The sequence below is a fragment of the Macaca mulatta genome, chromosome 13, assembly GCF_049350105.2.
Source record: "Macaca mulatta isolate MMU2019108-1 chromosome 13, T2T-MMU8v2.0, whole genome shotgun sequence".
Classification (NCBI taxonomy): domain Eukaryota; kingdom Metazoa; phylum Chordata; class Mammalia; order Primates; family Cercopithecidae; genus Macaca; species Macaca mulatta.
This window is the reverse complement of record NC_133418.1, coordinates 17,830,776-17,850,096: the sequence shown is the minus strand read 5'-3', so window position 1 is coordinate 17,850,096 and position 19,321 is coordinate 17,830,776. Positions and strand designations below refer to the sequence as shown.

The following is a 19,321-nucleotide window of genomic DNA, read 5'->3' as shown; positions in this document are numbered from 1 at the left end:
GCTCATCCCTGGCCTCCTCACTCAGGCAATCACCAGTCCCCACCTCCTGGAGGGGGGGGTACTTTCTCGGCGGGCTTCACCCACATGGAAGGCACTGCCACAGGTGTTCAGAAACCAGGAGCACCTTGAAATGGGCAATGTGCTTTGGGTAGGAGACCTACAATTTCCTCAAAGAAACCACGGCACAAAAGTGACCCACATAGGAGGTAACCAACGGCTGTAAATACTTGGTGGCAAAAACTGATGTCATACCTTCTGTACAGGAGACACACACCCAAATAAAACTTGCCAAAATAGCAGAGAAAAAAATACAGCAGACATCCAGTGCCATTCTGTTACAGAAATATTTATATCCCAAAGCCAGGAACCTCTCTGGAACACTGTTTATTTCCATGTTTCATGGAAGATGTTTGAGTGCACTCACGTGTGTCTCAACAAACTTCCAGTCTCTGTTCTAAACCCTGTGGCTCCTCAGCAAAACCCAAAAACAAGTATCAGTTTTCCTTCCAAATGGGAAATTTCCTGACCTAGCGAAACCAGCATCAAATCCACTTATTATGAGATAGCTGATTACAGGCGCAGCCCTCTAGTCCCAGGATGACTCCCCTCCTGCAGGAGCGGGAAGGATGGGCATAGCACTGGCCTGCCAGACCACATCTCCAGGCAGTTCGAAACCATTGCTGCTCAGGTGAACCATGATAAAAATCGAAACCAAGTATCTCTGAAAAGTGTACATGTCAAGAGCCACACCTCGAACCAGACTCAGCAGAAATGGACGTTGCAAGGTTTGTTCAGAGACCTCCTCTCCATGCCCCCTCTCCCCGGCACCTCCCTCCTTGCACTAGGGGCCCAGGGCCAATGGACCGCTCCCTTACCTCTAGCCCAGTGCATTTTCAGGAACAGCTCCCAGACTCTACCAGACCCTGAAATGTATTCACTGAATGCACTATTTCTTCAAATGATCATAAATCACCTGACTATAACAACAATTGTTTTAAAAGTGTTCTCTCTCTCTGTTGGGAATCGTACCATGAGTTTGAGCAAGCAGCTTTGCTTCTCTCTACTGCAATCCTATCATTTGCAAAATGTTAACAATTACTGCGTTCACCCATAGCATTGTTGTAAAAAGCCTTAAGATCCACTTCATGTAGTCTGCCTGGAGCACAGACCCTGTCACATGGCAAACGTCCACTGAAGGTGAGTTGTCTGTAGCTATTAGTACCTAGCAGTCCAGCGAACAAAAGGAGTCGATCAGGTCTCATCGTATCACCATGAAAGGATGTCCATGTAGACTGCGCAGTGGGAGTAGGGGGACTCAGTGTTTATCAGGTACTATTTTGTGTTTTACAAAGTGTACATATATATTTGTAGGTACACTGGAAAAGATCTGGAAGGAAATACACCCAGTGTTAATAATGACTACCCCAAAGACACATTCATCCAAACACACAACAGAAAAACACTCACTATCTTTCTGTCTTCCATATCATTTGAACTATTTTCAATAAGCATCCATGGCTTTTGTAAAGTTTTTGAAAGGAATTTGTTTCAATTTTTTCCCGGAGAAACAAGCAAGAGGATGAAAAAGGTGGAAACAGAAGGTAAAATGGAATGGGACTCAATGGAATTGAGTCCAAGCCAGGCTCAGCAGGCACACGAACCACGCACCTCTCACTACAACTCAACACCAGCTCTCTCTTCTCTTGATCCAATGGCCAAAGACTTAGAGATAAAATGTTTATTGTGATCACATCAATCACACCACGGAGCTTGGAACCACCCTTCCAAACTCCTCTGGTTCTGTGTACCTGCCCGGGGCTGTTAGCTTTCCTCCTGTGTCTTTGGCTGGCCTGTAATCCCCTAGTGGTGGAAATGCACCCTGACACTTAGCCATCATCCCCACAACACTCAGCCCCGCATAGAGACCAGGGCAGTGATGTCCACTCGGACTGTGATTCTACTTATAAAGCAAAGGACTAGGGACCAGATGCGACTTGTCTTTGGTAACTCACCAGCTGTTGCTTGAACCAGAACAAACTCAGGTCTCCTGATGCCCAGAAAAGAACTAGTGCCTCTCCCACTAGAAAAGTGATGAAAATGTTTTGCTTGCTGTGAAAAGATGCACTCCTGGAGAAGATGGGTGCAAGGTCTCATGGAGGCACTCAGCCCAGATCACCAGGAAACAGGGCTGCCAGATGAGACACTCGGCCCAGATCACCAGGAAACAGGGCTGCCGGATGAGACACTCGGCCCAGATCACCAGGAAACAGGGCTACCAGATGAGACACTCGGCCCAGATCACCAGGAAACAGGGCTGCCAGATGAGACACGGGGCCCAGATCACCAAGAAACAGGGCTGCCGGATGAGACACTTGGCCCAAGTCACCAGGAAACAGGGCTGCTGGATGAGACACTCGGCCCAGGTCATTAGGAAACAGGGCTGCGGGATGAGACACTCCGCCCAGATCACCAGGAAACAGGGCTGCTGGATGAGACACTCGGCCCAGATCACCAGGAAACAGGGCTGCTGGATGAGACATTCGGCCCAGGTCACTAGGAAACAGGGCTGCCGGATGAGACACTAAGCCCGTCCACCGGAAAGGAAATCTGGCTGGGCAGTGGAGGGAAATTCACACAGCCCAAGGACAGCAACAGCATGAACAAAACAAGAAATACCTGACTGGAAAGCCATAGCCTGGCTAGCAAATTCAAAACAGAGCCACAATCCTAGCAGCACACATCACTGCAACACAGAGCTTCAGTCAGTGTGCGCACACTTTAAGTAGAAATGTAAAATGTCCATGTTTTTGGAACAAGTGGGCTATTTTTGTGTGTATGTGATGTCAAAGAAAACAGCTGAGAAGAAACTGTTGGCAAGGAAATAGAAATAGGCGCCCTTACACATTGACAGTAAGATAACGGTATGGCCCTAACGGAAGGGAATCCGGCAACACCCATCAATATTTAAAATGCGCAGAACCCTGGATCCCACAATTCCATTTCTAGCAATGCATCCTATGAACATATTCACGCAAATATGCAAGAATTATGTACAACTCAGCATTGATTAATCCAGACGGTTGGGAACAACCTAAATACTTACCAGTGGGGAACTGGTGGAGAACCGTGTTTATCTTATGCCAACATCTGTGTTTTTAAAAACAAGACACATATGCTGGGCACAGTGGCTCATGCGTGTAATCCCAGCACTTTGAGAGGCTGAGGCAGGTGGATCACGAGGCCAAGATATCCAAACCATCCTGGCCAACATGGTGAAACCTCGTCTATACTGAAAACACAAAAATTATCTGGGCGTGGTGGAGCACATCTGTAGTCCCAGCTACACAGGAGGTTGAGGCAGGAGAATCGCTTGAACCCGGGAGGCGGAGGTTGCAGTGAGCCAAGATCACGCCAGACTGGTGACAGAGCAAGACTCTGCCTTGGAAAAACAAACAAACAAACAAAAACTGGCAACAGTGGTCACAGGGCAGTGATGGGAGTAGGACTGCCTTTCACTCTCCAGTACGTTTTGAATGTCGCTCATATTACATATTCAAAATATATGACTACAGCAAATATTTTCAAAGTAACTATGAAAAACTGGGAAAATAATATCTAACACACAGAACTGCTGTATAATTAAAGGATGAAAAACAGGCACTATCAGAGTTCAAAGGAAGAAAGATTAATTCTAGCTTGGATGTCAGAGCGGGGATCATGTAAAGGAAGTGAGTATTTCAAGTCTTGAAGGATGGAGAAGATTTAAAGAGGCAGAAGTGTGGAGATGATGTCCCAGATGGAGATAAGAACATAGGCGAAGACGATGTCCCAGATGGAGATAAGAACATAGGCAAAGACGATATCCCAGATGGAGATAAGAACATAGGCGAAGACCATGGCCCAGATGGAGATAAGAACATAGGCGAAGACGATGAAGAGATGAGAAGGTATAAATTCTAAGTGCAGCTCTCAGGCTGGGCTTCAGAACAGGGCTTAGGCAACAAGCTGGAGTGCAAGGCTGATGGCGGGAATGGAACCACTGAAACCCAAACTTGCATATCACGCCCTGATCATGAGCCTTGAATGCCAAGCCAGGGAACCCGTCCTTGATCTTAACAATGAAAAATCACTGGGCCGGGTGTGGCGGCTCATGCCTGTAATCCAGTGCTTTGAGAGGCTGAGCGAGAGGACTGCTTGAGGCCAGGAGTTTGAAACCACTCTGGACAACACGGCAAGACTCTGTCCTTACAAAAAATTTAAAAATTAGCTAGGCAGGATAGCACACCTGTAGTCCCAGCTACTCAGGAGGCTGAGGCGGGAGGATCACTTGAGCCCAGGAATTTAGGGTTACAGTGAGCTGTCATGGCACGCCTGCATTCCAGCCTGAGCAACAGAGCAAGGGCATGTCTCAAAAATCAAATAAAATGAAATAAAATCACTACAAGTTTGTACAGACATAAAGTATAAAATCATACCATATATGATTTAATCCAGCTATATAATATAAATTAGAAGGGGAAAAGAGAAATTAGGAAGCTATTATAAGAAAACAAGACTCAACTAAGACATGAGCAAAGGCCCTGGGCTCACAGCGTTATCTTTATATAAAGAAATGAACTACCACATTTATTTTCATGGCATCACCAACTCAGATACAGGCTACAGTATTCTGGAACCATCTCTGTATCAGTCAAATCAGATGGCCATAATACCGTAGGCAAATACCATCAAAAACACCATAGGCTGTGTGGTTTAAACATTAGTTTATTTCTCACAGCTCTGGAGGCTGGAAGTCCAAGATCAAAGTGTCGGCCAACTCAGTTCCAGGACAGGGACCTCTTCCTGGCTTGCAGACAGCCACATTTCTTCTTGTTTCCTCACACCAGGGCAGTGCAAGCTCTCTGCTTTCTCTTTTTATTTTTGAGAAAGTATCTCACTCTGTCACCAGGCTGGAGTGCAGTGGCACAATCTCAGCTCACTGCAACCTCCGACTCCCTGGTTCGAGCAACTCTCCTGCCTCAGCCTCCCGAGGAGCTGGGATTACAGGCACATGTCACCACACCCAACTAATTTTTGTATTTTTAGTAGAAACAGGATTTCAGGATGGTCTCAATCTCCTGACCTCGTGATCTGCCCACCTCGGACTCCCAAAGTGCTGGGATTACAGGTGTGAGCCACCACACCCAGCCTGGTTTCTCTTCTTCTAAGGGCACTAATCCTGTCAGACCAGGGCCCATGCTCATGACCTCATCTAACCCTAATCACCTCCCAAAGGTCCTACCCCCTAATACCATCACACAGGCAGTTAGAGCTCCAGTACAAGAATCTGGGGGAGACATAAACATTCAGTTTATAACAATGTCTTTTCAATCCTGTTGAAAAAAACAACCAAATGAGTAGGCGACAAAGTACCTTATATGTAAACAAGTCAGGACTTTTCATATTTCTGCTAACACATTTAGGTCAATTTAAAATGTCTGATAACAAGAGTCAGAAGCAGAGATAAATGAAAGTTAGTTACTCTGCATTTTAGGCCCACATTGAGCTGTCTTCCAATGACATTGTGGCACAAAGAACACTGCTTTCTATTCCTGGTTTTGCCACCAAAAAAGCTGGAACATTTCCCTGTATTTCCGTTTATCTCTAAAATCACTTGGTTGACTTAGCAGACCTCCAAGGTCCCTTCCATTCACAAATTCCACAAATAACTTCCTATCAACAGAGGCTACACAAATAAACTACACTGATGAAGGGGAAAGGTAACACTAGCAAACAATGAAATACACACAAGGTAAGACGTATAGAGAACTGGATCAACCACAAACTGGTGGACGATGAGCCGGCGGTGCATAAAAACACATTCCCTAACGATGGACAGAGAGGCAATGGCGCCGAGGTAGTATTGTTGAAGATTTCCTCTTTTAAATCTTCAAGATAAATAGCCCCATTGTTTATATTCATTCTGATTCAATGTGAATGTGAAAACTTCCTCCAGGGGACACAGACATCTAAAATCTTCCCAATGTATCCAATTTGTCACTTGATATTTTTACTGACAAGAAAAATGAGGGACTGAATATACAAACAGACCATGCCTGATCATATGTATAAAGACAGAACTCAGATCACAACCTGTAGCTGCCCACCCAGGAAACCAATCCCCTATCTACAGTCAACAGCCAGGAGGCCAGCCAGGCTAGCACATCAGACAGGAAGCCAGACTGCTCTCTCTCCACAACCCAGAAACTAAACCACAACTCTGTCCCAGGTGACCAGGACTTGACTCAAAACTGACAGCCACCCTAATTTTGGCCCAGTGTTTCCAGTTAGGATCATTCAGAGAAAGTCAAATATGCCCCTACCCAATCACATAGGACACCCCACTTCTGTACAGCCGCCTCCAACCCCCACAACAGCCTCCACTGGGGGCCGTTCTTTCCATCCTGAAGCTTCCTCACTCCTCATCCGCCACTCACTTGCATGTCAGTCTCTGCCACACGCAAGTGACGGTGCCGACTCTCTTGCCACAGCAGCTCTGAGAAAGTCGCCTCTGCCTGTCTCATGTGGGCGGCTTTCCTTCATTTTCCCCAAAGAATAAGTCTTAAATGAGGGGCTTCTTTCTATATGGTCAAGTTATACAATTCAGAAGCCCAGCATGGCAGATTCCAAGCCTGGAAAGACCATACACCCCTCAGGTCCTCTTTCCACAAAACACAGCTTCCTTGAGTTCTTCAGTCACTCCGACCAACCAGGGAAGGAACCACGTGTTATGGAAAGATCAAGGGCCTTGAAGTCAAACTTCTGAGTTCATCCAGTACTTCATCTTTCAACTTAAGAAATTACATGGCCTTGGCCAGGCGTGGTGGCTCGCATCTGTAATCCCAGCACTTGGGCAGGCTGAGTTGGGTGGATCACCCAAAGTTGGGAGTTCAAGGCCAGCGTAACCAACACGGAAAAACCCCATCCCTACTAAAAATACAAAATCAGCGTGGCGTGGTGGCGCATGCCTGTCATCCCAGCTACTCGGGAGGCTGAGGCAGGAGAATCACTTGAACCTGGGAAGTAGAGGTTGTGGTGAGCCGAGATCGCACCATTGCACTCCAGCCTGGGCAAGAACAGCAAAACTGTCTCAAAAACAAAACGAAACAAAACAAATGATGTGACCTTGAACAATTTTCTTAACTTCTCTAAGCCTCTATCTTCATCTTCAATAACATAATTTTACCTCCAAGATTGCATTAAATGGAATCCCACATGTAAGCCAGCTGACAAATATTAGGGGCCCTACAGCTGTGCGCTGCTACTGCCGCCCCACTTTACCCCAAGGGAGAAGCGCAAGATGTCCAGAAAAAGCCTGTTGATCCCTGCACCTCAGCATCCTGTGTTCACACAAGGCGCAGTGACATCCAGACTTACCGGGGTCACCCAAATACAAGACATGGTTTGATTTTTCAACTTAGGTACACATGGCTTCTAACGTTCACCATATATGATCCATAATTTAGAAGAGATTTTCCTACACTACCCTGTGGTTCTATTTTAGTAGACTTAGATGTGCCATAATAGCTCACTCTCTTAAGCCCTCTTCAGTATCAAAAACAAAACTTTAATCTGTAACACAGTTATCAGCAGTGAAAGTGGAAAAGGTACCTAGGAGTCAAAATGATCCTCTGCCCCACCCTACAAAAAGCTGTTCAGGAGTATTTGGGCTGCTTATGAGAATGCTGTCTGTATTCCCAGGGACAGACAAACGCCTACCCTGGTTAGAAGCTGCGCTGCTCAGCCTCCGGGGTAGAAAGCTCCCCATACCCTCTACCCAAGGAGAAGAGAAGCAAATGGGGTGGCCAGGCTCCAGGATGTGGACTGTTTAGTGTGGTTTCTGCAGTCCAGGTCACCGCCATGGGTGAAGCTCTTCCTTCCTTCTTTTCCACCCAAGTGGCCAATGTCCTACGGCTGCTGTAGGGCCTCTTCCCTGTGAGTCAGCCCAGGCATTCCCTTTCCCCTTCCTTCTGTTTTTTTGAGATGAAGTCTCGCTCTGTCACCCAAGCTGGAGTGCAGTGGCATAATCTTAGCTCACTGCCACCTCTGCATCCCGGGTTCAAGCAATTCTCTTGCCTCAGCCTCCCAAGTACCTGGGATTACAGGCACCCGCCAAAACGCCCAGCTAATTTTCATATTTTTAGTAGAGACATACTTTCAACTTGTTGGTCAGGCTGCTCTCGAACTCCCGACCTCAGGTGATCCACCTGTCTCGGCCTCCCAAAGTGCTGGGATTACAGGCATGAGCCACTGCATCTGGCCGAGTCAGCCCAGCCATCCTGACTTTTTGTTCTGGTAAAATTACTCTCTTCTACATCTACCTTCCAAGTAGCTAAATCAGAGATCTGGCCCTTGGGACAGGCTTGAAGAATCCCTGTTTTTGGTCCTCAAGAGGTCCTACCAGGGTCTGGGACAATTCCAAGACTTGTGTTCTTAAAGAGGAAAGAAACCTCACATACACGGCTCTCGCAGAGCTCAGGCAAGGCTTGGGAGGCGGCCCTAAGGTTTGGGTGTGCCATCTACGATAACAGCTAAGAGATCTGAAGCCAGCTGTCTGGGTTCAAACCTCAATTCCAACAGCACTGGCTGTGTGATGTTAGACGACGTCCCCAGCCTCTCTGTGGTTCAGTTTCCTCACTGTAAAAGGGCCACAATAAGAGAGCTGCTCTAAAAATTAAGTCAATTGGTGCATATAAGGTATTCAGAATAATGCTTGGCACATGGGGGACTTCAATAGACACGTACTGGACAGAGTAACTTAGCAATTACTAAATATACTCATGCAGGCCAGGCGCGGTGGCTTACGCCTGTAATTCCAAAACTTTGGGAGGTTGAGGCGAGAGGGTCACTTGAGCCCAGGAGTTTGAGACTAGCATGGGCAACAGAGCAATATTCCACCTCTAAAACTGTGTGTAACATACATGTCTATATACACTCAAATGTTCACAGTGTATTTATAGTATACAAAATAGCTGGAATACAGACTTAACTATTCACAATGGTTACTTCTAGAGAAGGGGGAATGCAAATTTCAGCTTTTTACCCCACACATATATTCTTGTATCATCTGAAATATTTAAGCAAATTGTATGTATAAATTTGCCCCGAAATACATAGCAGAACAATGTAGTTTTCACTCAAAAATCTTCAAATCATGATGGAATTGTCCTGTGAAAGTAAAGTTAGAGAGGTGAAAAGTCTCCCTCCAGCCTAAATGCTCTTTCATATGACCTATATTACACAAACCAATGCAGACGCCCCAATCCTTTCCCCACTGTCATAAGAATTGTTCAGTGAACTTACAAACTAGATGATAGAGTTACCAGGCAAGAACGTGGATCCAGTTCTGCTTTTTCAAAGGCCAGTATTTCTCACATAATAGTAATGCATTCTTCAACCGGTCAACTGCCCCCAACACCTGAGCTCTCTGTTGTACACAACTCAGTGAGGCCTGGGAGAAAACAGTGCAAATTTCACTTAGTAACAACACATCCCGCCTGATTCCTCTGCTAGGTTAGTTCTCAAGTCGTCTTTTTCTAAGCTTTCATTCGGCTCTGCCACACGTACCTAGGCTGGGTAAAACACTTGACCAGGTTTTTTTCTTCGAGACGGAGTTTCACTCAGTCGCCCACGCTGGAGTGCAGTGACGCCATCTCGGCTCAGAAGCCAGCGCCCGGGTCCATGCAGCCCCCTCCGTGGCAGATGCGGGGAGCCGGGGAGCAGTGGGGACCGGCCCCTACCGGCAGGACGACCGGGACCCCCGCGCGGGCCCACGCGGTATCGTAGCAGGCGCGAAGCCCCCGGTACCACCCGAGGCCGAGACAAAGCCCAGGCGCAAGGACCCCGGATCCCGACCTCGGACCCTGCGGAACCCAGCTCGGAGCCGCCTCGCCCGGGGCAGAGACCCCCGCCCGGTCCGGAGACCTCGTTGCCCATTCTCACCTCAGGCCGCCGCCTCGGAGCGCTCGCTCCTCGCCGCGGCGCCTGGGCCGACTGGAGCGCAGCTGAGCAGCCGACAGAGCCGAGGCAGCCTCAACCACGGAGCCCCGGGGCGGGGCCGCTGCCGCCGCTTCAGCCCGTGTTCCACGCTCAGGATCCGGCTCGGATCAAGGAGCTGCAGCTGGCGCCGGGCTGCGGCCGGAAAACACATCATGCAGGTGCACAGGGCCCCGCCTGCCGCCCGCTGCCCCGCCCCCAGCGGAGCCGGGCGCCCAGGGCCCGCCCCCCGGCCAATGGGGAGCGAGCCGCGCGGAGAGGGCGGGGCCTAGGGGAACAAATGGAGGCTGGGCGGGGCGGTGCTGGGATTGGGCTTACAGGTTTCCGCGGGAGGACGGTACCCAAGAGCTGGCCGGATCCTGGCCTCCTAGAAGACCCAGCTCTACGTCCACCTGCAGTCTGGTCTACAGGACGCGCTCATCTCAAGCCCAGAACTCAGGCTTTTAGGGCAGAGAGCGAGAGACAGGCTTGCTTTACAAAAAGTGAAACTGAGGTCCAAGGAATAGGATTGCCTGCTGCCCGAAGTCACGTAGTCCCATTCACTCGTTCACTTTGTGATTCACCAAACATTTGAAAGCACGTATGGTGGGCTTTAGGAGTGAAGTAGGGCCGGGCACGGTGGCTCGCGCCTGTAATCCCAGTACTTTGTGGGGCCGAGGCAGGTGGGTCACTTGAGGCCAGGAGTTCGAAACCAGCCTGGCCAACAAGATGAAACCCCATCTCTGCTAAAAATACAAAAACTTAGCCGATCGTGGTGGCGCGTACTTGTGGTCCCAGCTACTGGGACCTGTGTAAAACAGGACCTGCACCCTGAAGGCACTCACTCAGGGATACTGCTGGGATGGGTGGATGCACAGTTAAGGTTTTCATGGTGGCTGAGGCTGACCTCATCCCCATCGCTCTTCCCACACACACCTGAACACTCATCACTCCCACGCTCACACCCACCACTGAAAGCCTGGCCCCTAATCTGATTTGCCTAACAAGGTCTCCAGATGAACAACACATGCTTCCCTACCTCTCCCCTGCTAGGGCCCCACCGTGTTCTGGGATGTACTCAGGGATCAGGAGAACAAACCCTCAGGGAGTGAAAGGACATTCCAGGGTGCAGGCCTCTGCATCCCCCAGCATGCCCTCACCCCTGCCTGACACACCCTCACCCCGTACCTGGCCAGCTCCTACCAACCCTTAAATTCTCACCAAGTTCAGTGGTGGCAGCCACACCCTAAAGTGGCTGACCCCCCAATAACCTATGTCCTTGTATAGTCTTCCTGACCTTGGGTACGAGCAAAACCGGTGACTGGCTTCTAACCCATAGAGCCTGGCAAAAGCAATGGGATGTCACTGTCACAGTGCATCACCTTCGCAGACTTGAGAGAAAGGTTCCGCCTGCAGGGGCTGCCAGAGGGAGATGATGTGCTGAGAAAAGACCTTTGGAGGGGCCCCGTAGGCAAGGAAGCAAAAAGCTGGGCCCTTGCCAAGCGGGTCCGAGGAAATGAATTCTGCCAGTAACCTCAGCGGATGTGGAAATGCATTCTGCCCTGGTGGAGCCTCAGATGAGGATGCAGCCCAGCTGCTTAGCGTGAGATCCCAAGCACAGGACCCGCTAAAATGCGCTCAACTCTTAGCTTGCCAAAATTGGCTTAAAAGTGTGTGTTGTTTTAAGCTTCTAAGTTTATAGTTATCGCCTGTGAAAGTGTTAAAATATGAGACAATAACTTAGGTCCCTTCCCCATCACACACATTCTTCTTTCTGGCATTCATCACAATTATAGTTATTGATTGAAAATCTCCCTCTTGACTGGGTGCAGTGGCTCAGGAGTTCCAGACCAGCCTGGCCAACATGGTGAAACCCCATTTCTACTAAAAATACAAAAATTAGCTAGACATGGTGGTGCAATCCTGTAATCCCAGCTACTCGGAAGGCTGAGGCAGGAGAATTGCTTGAATCTAGAAGGCAGAGGTTGCAGCGAGCCGAGATGACAACATTGCATTCCAGCCTGAGTGACAAGAACAAAACTCCGTCTCAAAAAAAAAAAAAAAAATTGTCTCTTGCCACTAGCTTGAAGGTCCCATGAGAAGAAAAATGGAAACTCTTGCTCATAACAGTGCCCCAAATGCCCAGCACTGTGTAGTTCTAGGGCAGTGGGTCGATGGTGGAAGCTTCTGGTTGAAGGGCCCAGCTGGCCCTCTCAGCTGCCTTCTCCCTGGTGAGGTTCCATTATAGAGAACAGAATAGTTTCTTGCCTTTCCAGAGTCCCTCTTAGTGGGGATTGGCCAAGTGACATTGTCCTGCCCCGGGACATATAAGTGGAAGTTGGCTGAAAGATTTCTAGCCATGGTGTGCTGGGGCGATTGGAACCAGGACATGAGAGCTGACTATCCATTGTTCGGGAATTCTGCAAGTTGGTTGTTCAACACATTCAGTACTTCAAAATATTAAATAATATAAACTCGCAAATTAAAAAATGCATTAGACCAGATGCAGTGGCCCACGTCTAACACATTGGAAGCATGAGGCAGGAAGATCATTTGAGCCCAGGAGTTCAAGACCAGCTTAGGCAAAAAAGGAAGACCCTGTCTCCACAAAAAATTTTAAAATTAGCTAGGCATGGTGGTGTGTGCATCCAATCCTAGCCACTCAGGAGGCTGAGGTGGGAGGATCGCTTGAGCCATCTGTTCAAGGCTCCAATGAGCTATGATAGTGCCACTGCACTCCAGCCTGGGTGACAGAGCCAGAGCCTATCTCAGAAATAAGCATATTTCATACATCAATAAATTTATAATAAATGTATATTTATATATACATTTATGTATTACAATTATATATTTAGACGTAAATATATATTTCTTGTTTTATTTATTTATTTATTTTGAGACGGAGTTTAACCCTTGTCACCCAGGCTGGAGTGCAATGACGCAATCTGGGCTCACCACACCCTCCACCTTCCGGGTTCAAGTGATTTTCCTGCCTCAGTCTCCTGAGTAGCTGCGATTACAGGCACGCACCACCATGCCTGGCTAATTTTTGTATCTTTAGTAGAGATAGAGTTTCTCCATGTTGGTCAGGCTAGTCTCGAACTCCTGACCTCAAGTGATCTGCCCACCTCGGACTCCCAAATTGCTGGGATTACAGGTGTAAGCCACTGTGCCCAGCCTATATGTTATATTTATATATTATAATTATGTATATTAATTTTATATAATTATATATAAATATAAAAACTTTCCTTGCCTTCTCTTGTTTCTACCTACAGTCAGTCCCATGACTTCAAATACTATCTACATGTAATAATTTTAAATGTATATATTTTATATATATATATATATATTTTTTTTTTTTTGAGACGGAGTCTCGCCCTGTAGCCAGGCTGGAGTGCAATGATGCAGTCTCAGATCACTGCAACCTCTGACTCCTGGGTTCAAGCGATTCTCCTGCCTCAGCTTCCCAAGTAGCTGGGCTTATAGGCCCCCAGCACCACGTCCAACTAATTTTTGTATTTTTAGTAGAGACAGGGTTTTGCCATGTTGGCTGGGTGGGTTTCGAACTCCTGACTTTAATTTATCTCCCGCCTCGGCCTCGTAAGGTGCTGAGAATACAGTGCTGGTCAAAATATTTTTCTGTTTCCAAGCACTTTACATGAGAGGAAAGCGGAGAATAAATCATCTGACACTCTACTGTAAAAAAAAATCTTTGTGCCTCTCTTCTTTTCATCTTTCCTAAGTGTACATATTACCAAAATGTCTTTAGGTTGAGGTCCCCACGTGAAAACTTTACAGGGTGTTGAGTTCTCAACCACCCTCCTGTCTTTTCCTAGTCCTGGTATTTTAGAACTGTCTGGGGATGACCCAGGATACCCACAGTGGCCATGTCTGTTGGAGGGTCTAGTGAGTATCAGCCCCGGGGTCACCTCATCGCCAAGGACAGCCTGAGGTAGGGGGTAGAGTCTCTCAGGGGAGTAGCTGGATGCTCTTGGCCTTAGAGGAATCTCCTGGTATAGTTTCATCTAAAATGGTGACCCCTTAGGGTTATTAAAATTTTAGGACATTAAAATGAATGGACAATACAACGTAATGTGATTAAAGCTAGGTCATTAAAACTGTTCTTCCAGCCGGAGTTTTGATTCCTCGGAGACACATTGATGGTCTGCAAATGGGATGCTGATATTGGGAGGAAAAGGCAAAAATGGTTTCTGCTCTCTAGATTGTCACAGACTTGTGAAGAGAGAAAAACTGTCCCAAAGGACAAGGAAAACCCACCCCAGAGAGGATGTGCAACAACCTGAACATGAAAATGCACTGAAGGCGCACAGAAGGACAAAGAGCAGTGCCAGTGCCTCCTAGGTGGTCACTGAGCGCTTTACTGAACAGGATGGGTGTCCCGAGGGATAGAATGGCCTGCCGTGACACTTAGAAAGGTGTTGGAGTCTGCACTGCCTCTCCCTGAATTTGTTACCTTGAAAAGGCTTCTCCACTTATTTGAGTTTCAGTTTTTCATTGACTGTAAGATACATTTTATCTGTACAGCTTGAAAGATAAACATACTATTTCCAAAGAGGCAAGGTAAAATGATGTATTTTATTTGCTAAAAATTCGTATTTATTTCTTCCCCAGAGTGAGTGTAGTAAGTTTTAAAGGTCTGTTCTTTTCAAAGGTAATTTCAAATGGAATTGTAGGACTTAGCTTTGTCAATGCTACCGCTGAAATAAAAGTGTGATAGATAAATTGATGATTTACAAAGATTCACCAAAATGTCAGTTTCCCTCTTGCAGCATGGTGAAGAATTTATGACAGTGGACACATCTGTATCCTCTTATCTGGATACCTGAGGGTTTTTTTTTTTTTTTGGAGACACTGTCTTGCTCTGTAGCCCGACTGGAGTGCAGTGGCGCCATCTCTGCTTACTGCAACCTCCGCCTCCCGGGTTCAAGTGATTCTCCTGTGTCAGCCTCCTGAGTAACTGGGATTATAGGCACCCACTACCACACCCAGCTAATTTTTGAGTTTTTAGTAAACATGGGGTATTAGGCCTGGCACAGTGGCTCAGGCCTGTAATCCCAGCACTTTGGGAGGCCAAGGTGGGCGGATCATGAGGTCAGGAGTTCCAGAGCAGCCTGACCAACATGATGAAAACCTGTCTCTATTAAAAATACAAAAAAATTAGCTGAGCCTCATGGCAGGCACCTGTAATCCCAGCTACTCGGGAGGCTGAGGCAAGAGAATTGCTTGAACCCGGGAGGTGGAGGTTGCAGTGAGCCAAGATATTGCCACTGCACCCCAGCCCAAGCGACAATGTGAGACTCCGTCTCAAAAAACAAACAAACAAACAAACAACAAAACGACAGGGTTTTGTTATGTTGGTCAGGCTGGTCTCAAACTCCTGACCACAGGTGATCGCCCTCCTCAACCTCCCAAGCTGCTGGGATGACAGGCGTGAGCCACCATGCCCTGCCCACTCTATTTTCTTTTTATTCCCTAAATTTTAATATGTTTGAGTTTGTCTGTTCCTTTGTTACTGTTTTCTTACATAAAAGAAATTCTGCCTAATCCTTCGTTAAAAAAAAAAAATCTTCCTGTGACTTCTGAAAGTGTTCTGGTTTTATCTTTCACATTTGAATATATAATAAGTTGATTATGGTTCATGGAATAGAGAAGAATACAATGCATTTTCCCAAGTAGATGCCAGCCTGGTTTGTCTCATATTTTAAAATGCATGTGATTTCTTTTTCTATTCTACAGTGTCTACTCTATCATTCATCAACTTTCCATATAAATGCTGGGTCATTAACACTTTTTTTTCCCTTTGATCTGCTTGCTCATCTCTCTGCTAATACTGTGCTGTCCTGAATATTTTCGTTTGAAAATCTTAGAAGTATGTTAGACAAGCCATCAGTCTTTTTTTAGATGACTAAAAATCATTAGACATTTGTCATTTTTACTACGTAAGAAAAAGTAGTTTTTCTTGCCCAAAAACAACCTGAGTTGGGAATTTTTGTGATTTCATAGGAATAACATCTGGAAGTGGGGATATAAATGTCATTTTAAAAAACATGTGTCGCATTTCCTCTTATTCCTTTCTACCTTGATATTGTGCAATAGAAATTTTTAAAATTGTGGCATTAGTATTACCAAATATCAATTATTGGTTTTATTTACTACTCAGTTAAATCTAATGAGCCTACTCTGTCTTGGTGTAATCACATGGCATGGGCTCAACTCCTCAGTTAACAAGTGACAGCATTTGTAAAATATTGTCTACCAGGGAAACTCATTGAACACTTAGTGTTCAGACTGTGTTTTGGTGTCTGGTTCCCTAAGCACCACTGCAGTGACACAAAATAATAGACCTTCAGCAGAAAAAGTTTTGGCAAATATAAGCCATTTAGATGCAGTGAGTCATTCTTATTACTTGGGTTGGTGGAATCCTTTTCAAAATGTAAGTTACTAATACAAACAAAGATGGAACTTTGTGAGCAGGCGTTTTTAAGAATAAGTAGTCTCAGGACTGATAATATTAACTCTCTTATGCACATCAGGTAGGACTTTATTATGACAGATACTAGAAATGTACAAAGTGAAGTTAAATGGTAACTCCTAGCAGCACATCTTACTCCCTGGATTCTCTAATAAGATGGGAGTTTCTACTTTGCTGTTGCCTTTTTGAATAGTTCAATTCTAGCATTCGTACTGCTGTGTGGGAGGGAGTATGTGTGAACAGAGTAAGAGTTGTGACAATCAAGTCACAGAATAAATGCTTGAAATTTTAGAATCATGTAAACAGCATATGGATTGAGTATAGATTCCCAGTGCTGTCAGTCCCACCCATCCTTCTATCCACATGTGTGGGATGTTCTAGGACCCCGTGGCTTTTGAGGATGTGGCTGTGAACTTTACCCAGGAGGAATGGGCTTTGCTAGATTCTTCTCAGAAGATTCTCTGCAGAGAAGTGATGCAGGAAACCTGCAGGAACCTGGCTTCTGTAGGTGAGAATGACAACACATTTCACTTAATTACAGAAGTATTTCCCTATCATCAGTGCTATTTGTGATTTGGAATGTGGCAACGGAATGATTTGGTGAAGAAATCAGGCATGGGCACTCTGTACAATGAACATGAAATCTAGTAATATTTCTATAGTTTGTAATAATTTATGATAATTTTGTGGGTCTGTATTTTAGGAAACAAATGGAAAGGCCAGAATATTGAAGATCACTTTGAAAAATCTGGGAAAGAGATAAGATAATTTGCACTGAGAAGAGGAAATAAAGTCCTCTGAAGGAATCTTAGCTAGTCATGAACTTAAAAACAAGCAATCAAAACAAATAAGAATCACTTGAAATTTATTTCTTTTTAGAAAAATTTCGCCCAAAATGTAATGTGCTTCAGTGTAGCAGTCAGTGTTTGGAAAACAGTTTACTTGAAAATAGTACTACAAAATTGTGTACATGAATGTTACTAATTTGGTCATAGCCATGCAGGTGGTAGCTGTGTTTTCAGTAGTAACCCTTTTACTTTCAAATAATTCAGTCATGGCAAAAAAAAAAAAAAAAAAAAAAAAAAAAAAAAAAAAAAAAAAAGCATTTTCCTTGGTATTGGTAGCAGTGTAAGTCAAAGACCTATTAATAAGTAGAAAGTTATTAAACCAAGCAATAATAATGTGCTTGTCGTTTTTTTTTTTTTTTTTTTTTACAGAATTCATATGATACAGAGACTGTGTGAAAGCAAAGACAGTAGTCAGTATGGACAGTTGTCAGCCAAATTCCAAAGCTTGATCTGAATGAGAACATTTCTCCTGGATTAAAACAATGTGAATGAAGTATTTGTGGAAAAGTCTTTGTACGTCATTCCCTCCTTAATAGTCACATCCTAGCTCACTCAGGATACAAACCATATGGAGAGAAGCAATATAAATGTGAACAGTGTGGGAAACTCTTCGTTTCTGTTCCAGGTGTTAGAAGACACATGATAATGCACAGCGGAACTCCAGTTATAAATGTACGATATGTGGGAAAGCTTTTTATGTTCTCAATTCAATTGAAAGACATCAGAGAACTCACACAGGGGAAAAACCCTATAAATGTAAACAATGTGGTAAAGCGTTCACTGTTTCCGGTTCTTGTCTAATATATGAACAAACTCACACTAGAGAGAAACCCTACGAATGTAAGGAATGTAGAAAAACATTCAGATTTTCTTGTTCCTTTAAGATGCATGAAAGGACTCACACGGGAGAAAGACCCTATAAATGTACCAAATGTGATAAAGCCTTCAGCTGTTCCACTTCCCTTGGTTACTATGGAGGCATTCATACTGGAGAGAGACCCTATGAATGTAAACAATGTGGCAAAGCCTTTAGTGGTTTGAGTTCCCTTTGTAACCATAGAAGTACTCATACTGGAGAGAAAGCCTATGAATGTAAACAATGTGACCAAGCCTTCAGTCGCCTCAGTTCCCTTCACCTCCATGAAAGAATTCATACTGAAGAAAAACTCTATGAATGTCAGAGATGCGGTAAAGCCTACATTCGTTCTAGTCACCTTACTCGCCATGAAAGAAGACATGATATAGAGGCTGGGTGTAGTGACTCAGCCTATAATCCCAGCACTTTGGGAGGCCAAGGAGTGTGTATTGCTTGAGCCCAGGAGTTTATAACCAGCATGGATTAAAACAATGTGAAACAACCTGGGCATCATGGTGAAACCCTGTCTCTACAAAAAATAAAATAATGCCAGGCGCGGTGGCTCACGCCAGCTACTCGGGAGGCTGAGGCAGGAGAAGGGCGTGAACCCAGGAGGCGGAGCTTGCAGTGAGCCGAGATCGCACCACTGCACGCCAGCCTGGGCGACACAGCGAGACACCGTCTCAAAACAAATAAATAAATAAAAATAATTAGCTGGGTATGGTGGCACATTTCAGTTGTCTTAGTTCTTTTTCAAGGACATAAAAAGCAATGGGGGGTTGGGGGAAAGCCCTGTGCATGCAGATCACGAGGTCAGGAGATCGAGACCATCCTGGCCAACATGGTGAAACCTCGTCTCTACTAAAAATGCAAAAATTAGCTGGTGTGGTAGCATATGGTTGTAATCCCAGCTACTCAGGAGGCTGAGGCAGTAGAATCACTTGAACCCAGGAGGTGGAGGTTTCAGTGACCCGAGATTGTGCCACTGCACTCCAGCCTGGTGACAGAGTGAGACTCCATTTCTAAATAAATAAATCAATAAACAAATAAATAAATAAAGCCCCTTGAATGTAAGAAATGTGGTAAAACATTTACTCTTTCCCATTC

The 19,321-nt window shown here is 45.6% G+C and overlaps 2 protein-coding genes across 2 annotated transcripts in view; one reads left to right on the top strand and one right to left on the bottom strand.

Annotated features, from left to right (window-relative positions):
- Positions 1-6,563, bottom strand: part of LOC114675431 (SH3 domain and tetratricopeptide repeat-containing protein 1-like) — a 44,005-nt gene extending 37,442 nt beyond the window's left edge. Inside the window, 1 exon segment of the mRNA XM_077958756.1 lies at positions 6,477-6,563. Coding sequence (XP_077814882.1) covers positions 6,477-6,563 — 87 coding nt within the window.
- Positions 6,564-7,942: 1,379 nt separating this feature from the next.
- On the top strand, positions 7,943-18,671 carry LOC144333639 (uncharacterized). Its single transcript, XM_077958755.1, is given in 8 exon segments — positions 7,943-7,974; positions 9,742-10,372; positions 11,389-11,520; positions 16,892-17,018; positions 17,214-17,277; positions 17,731-17,777; positions 17,780-18,019; positions 18,022-18,671. Coding segments are annotated over 8 exon segments (1,923 nt in total).
- The last annotated feature ends 650 nt before the right edge of the window (positions 18,672-19,321 follow it).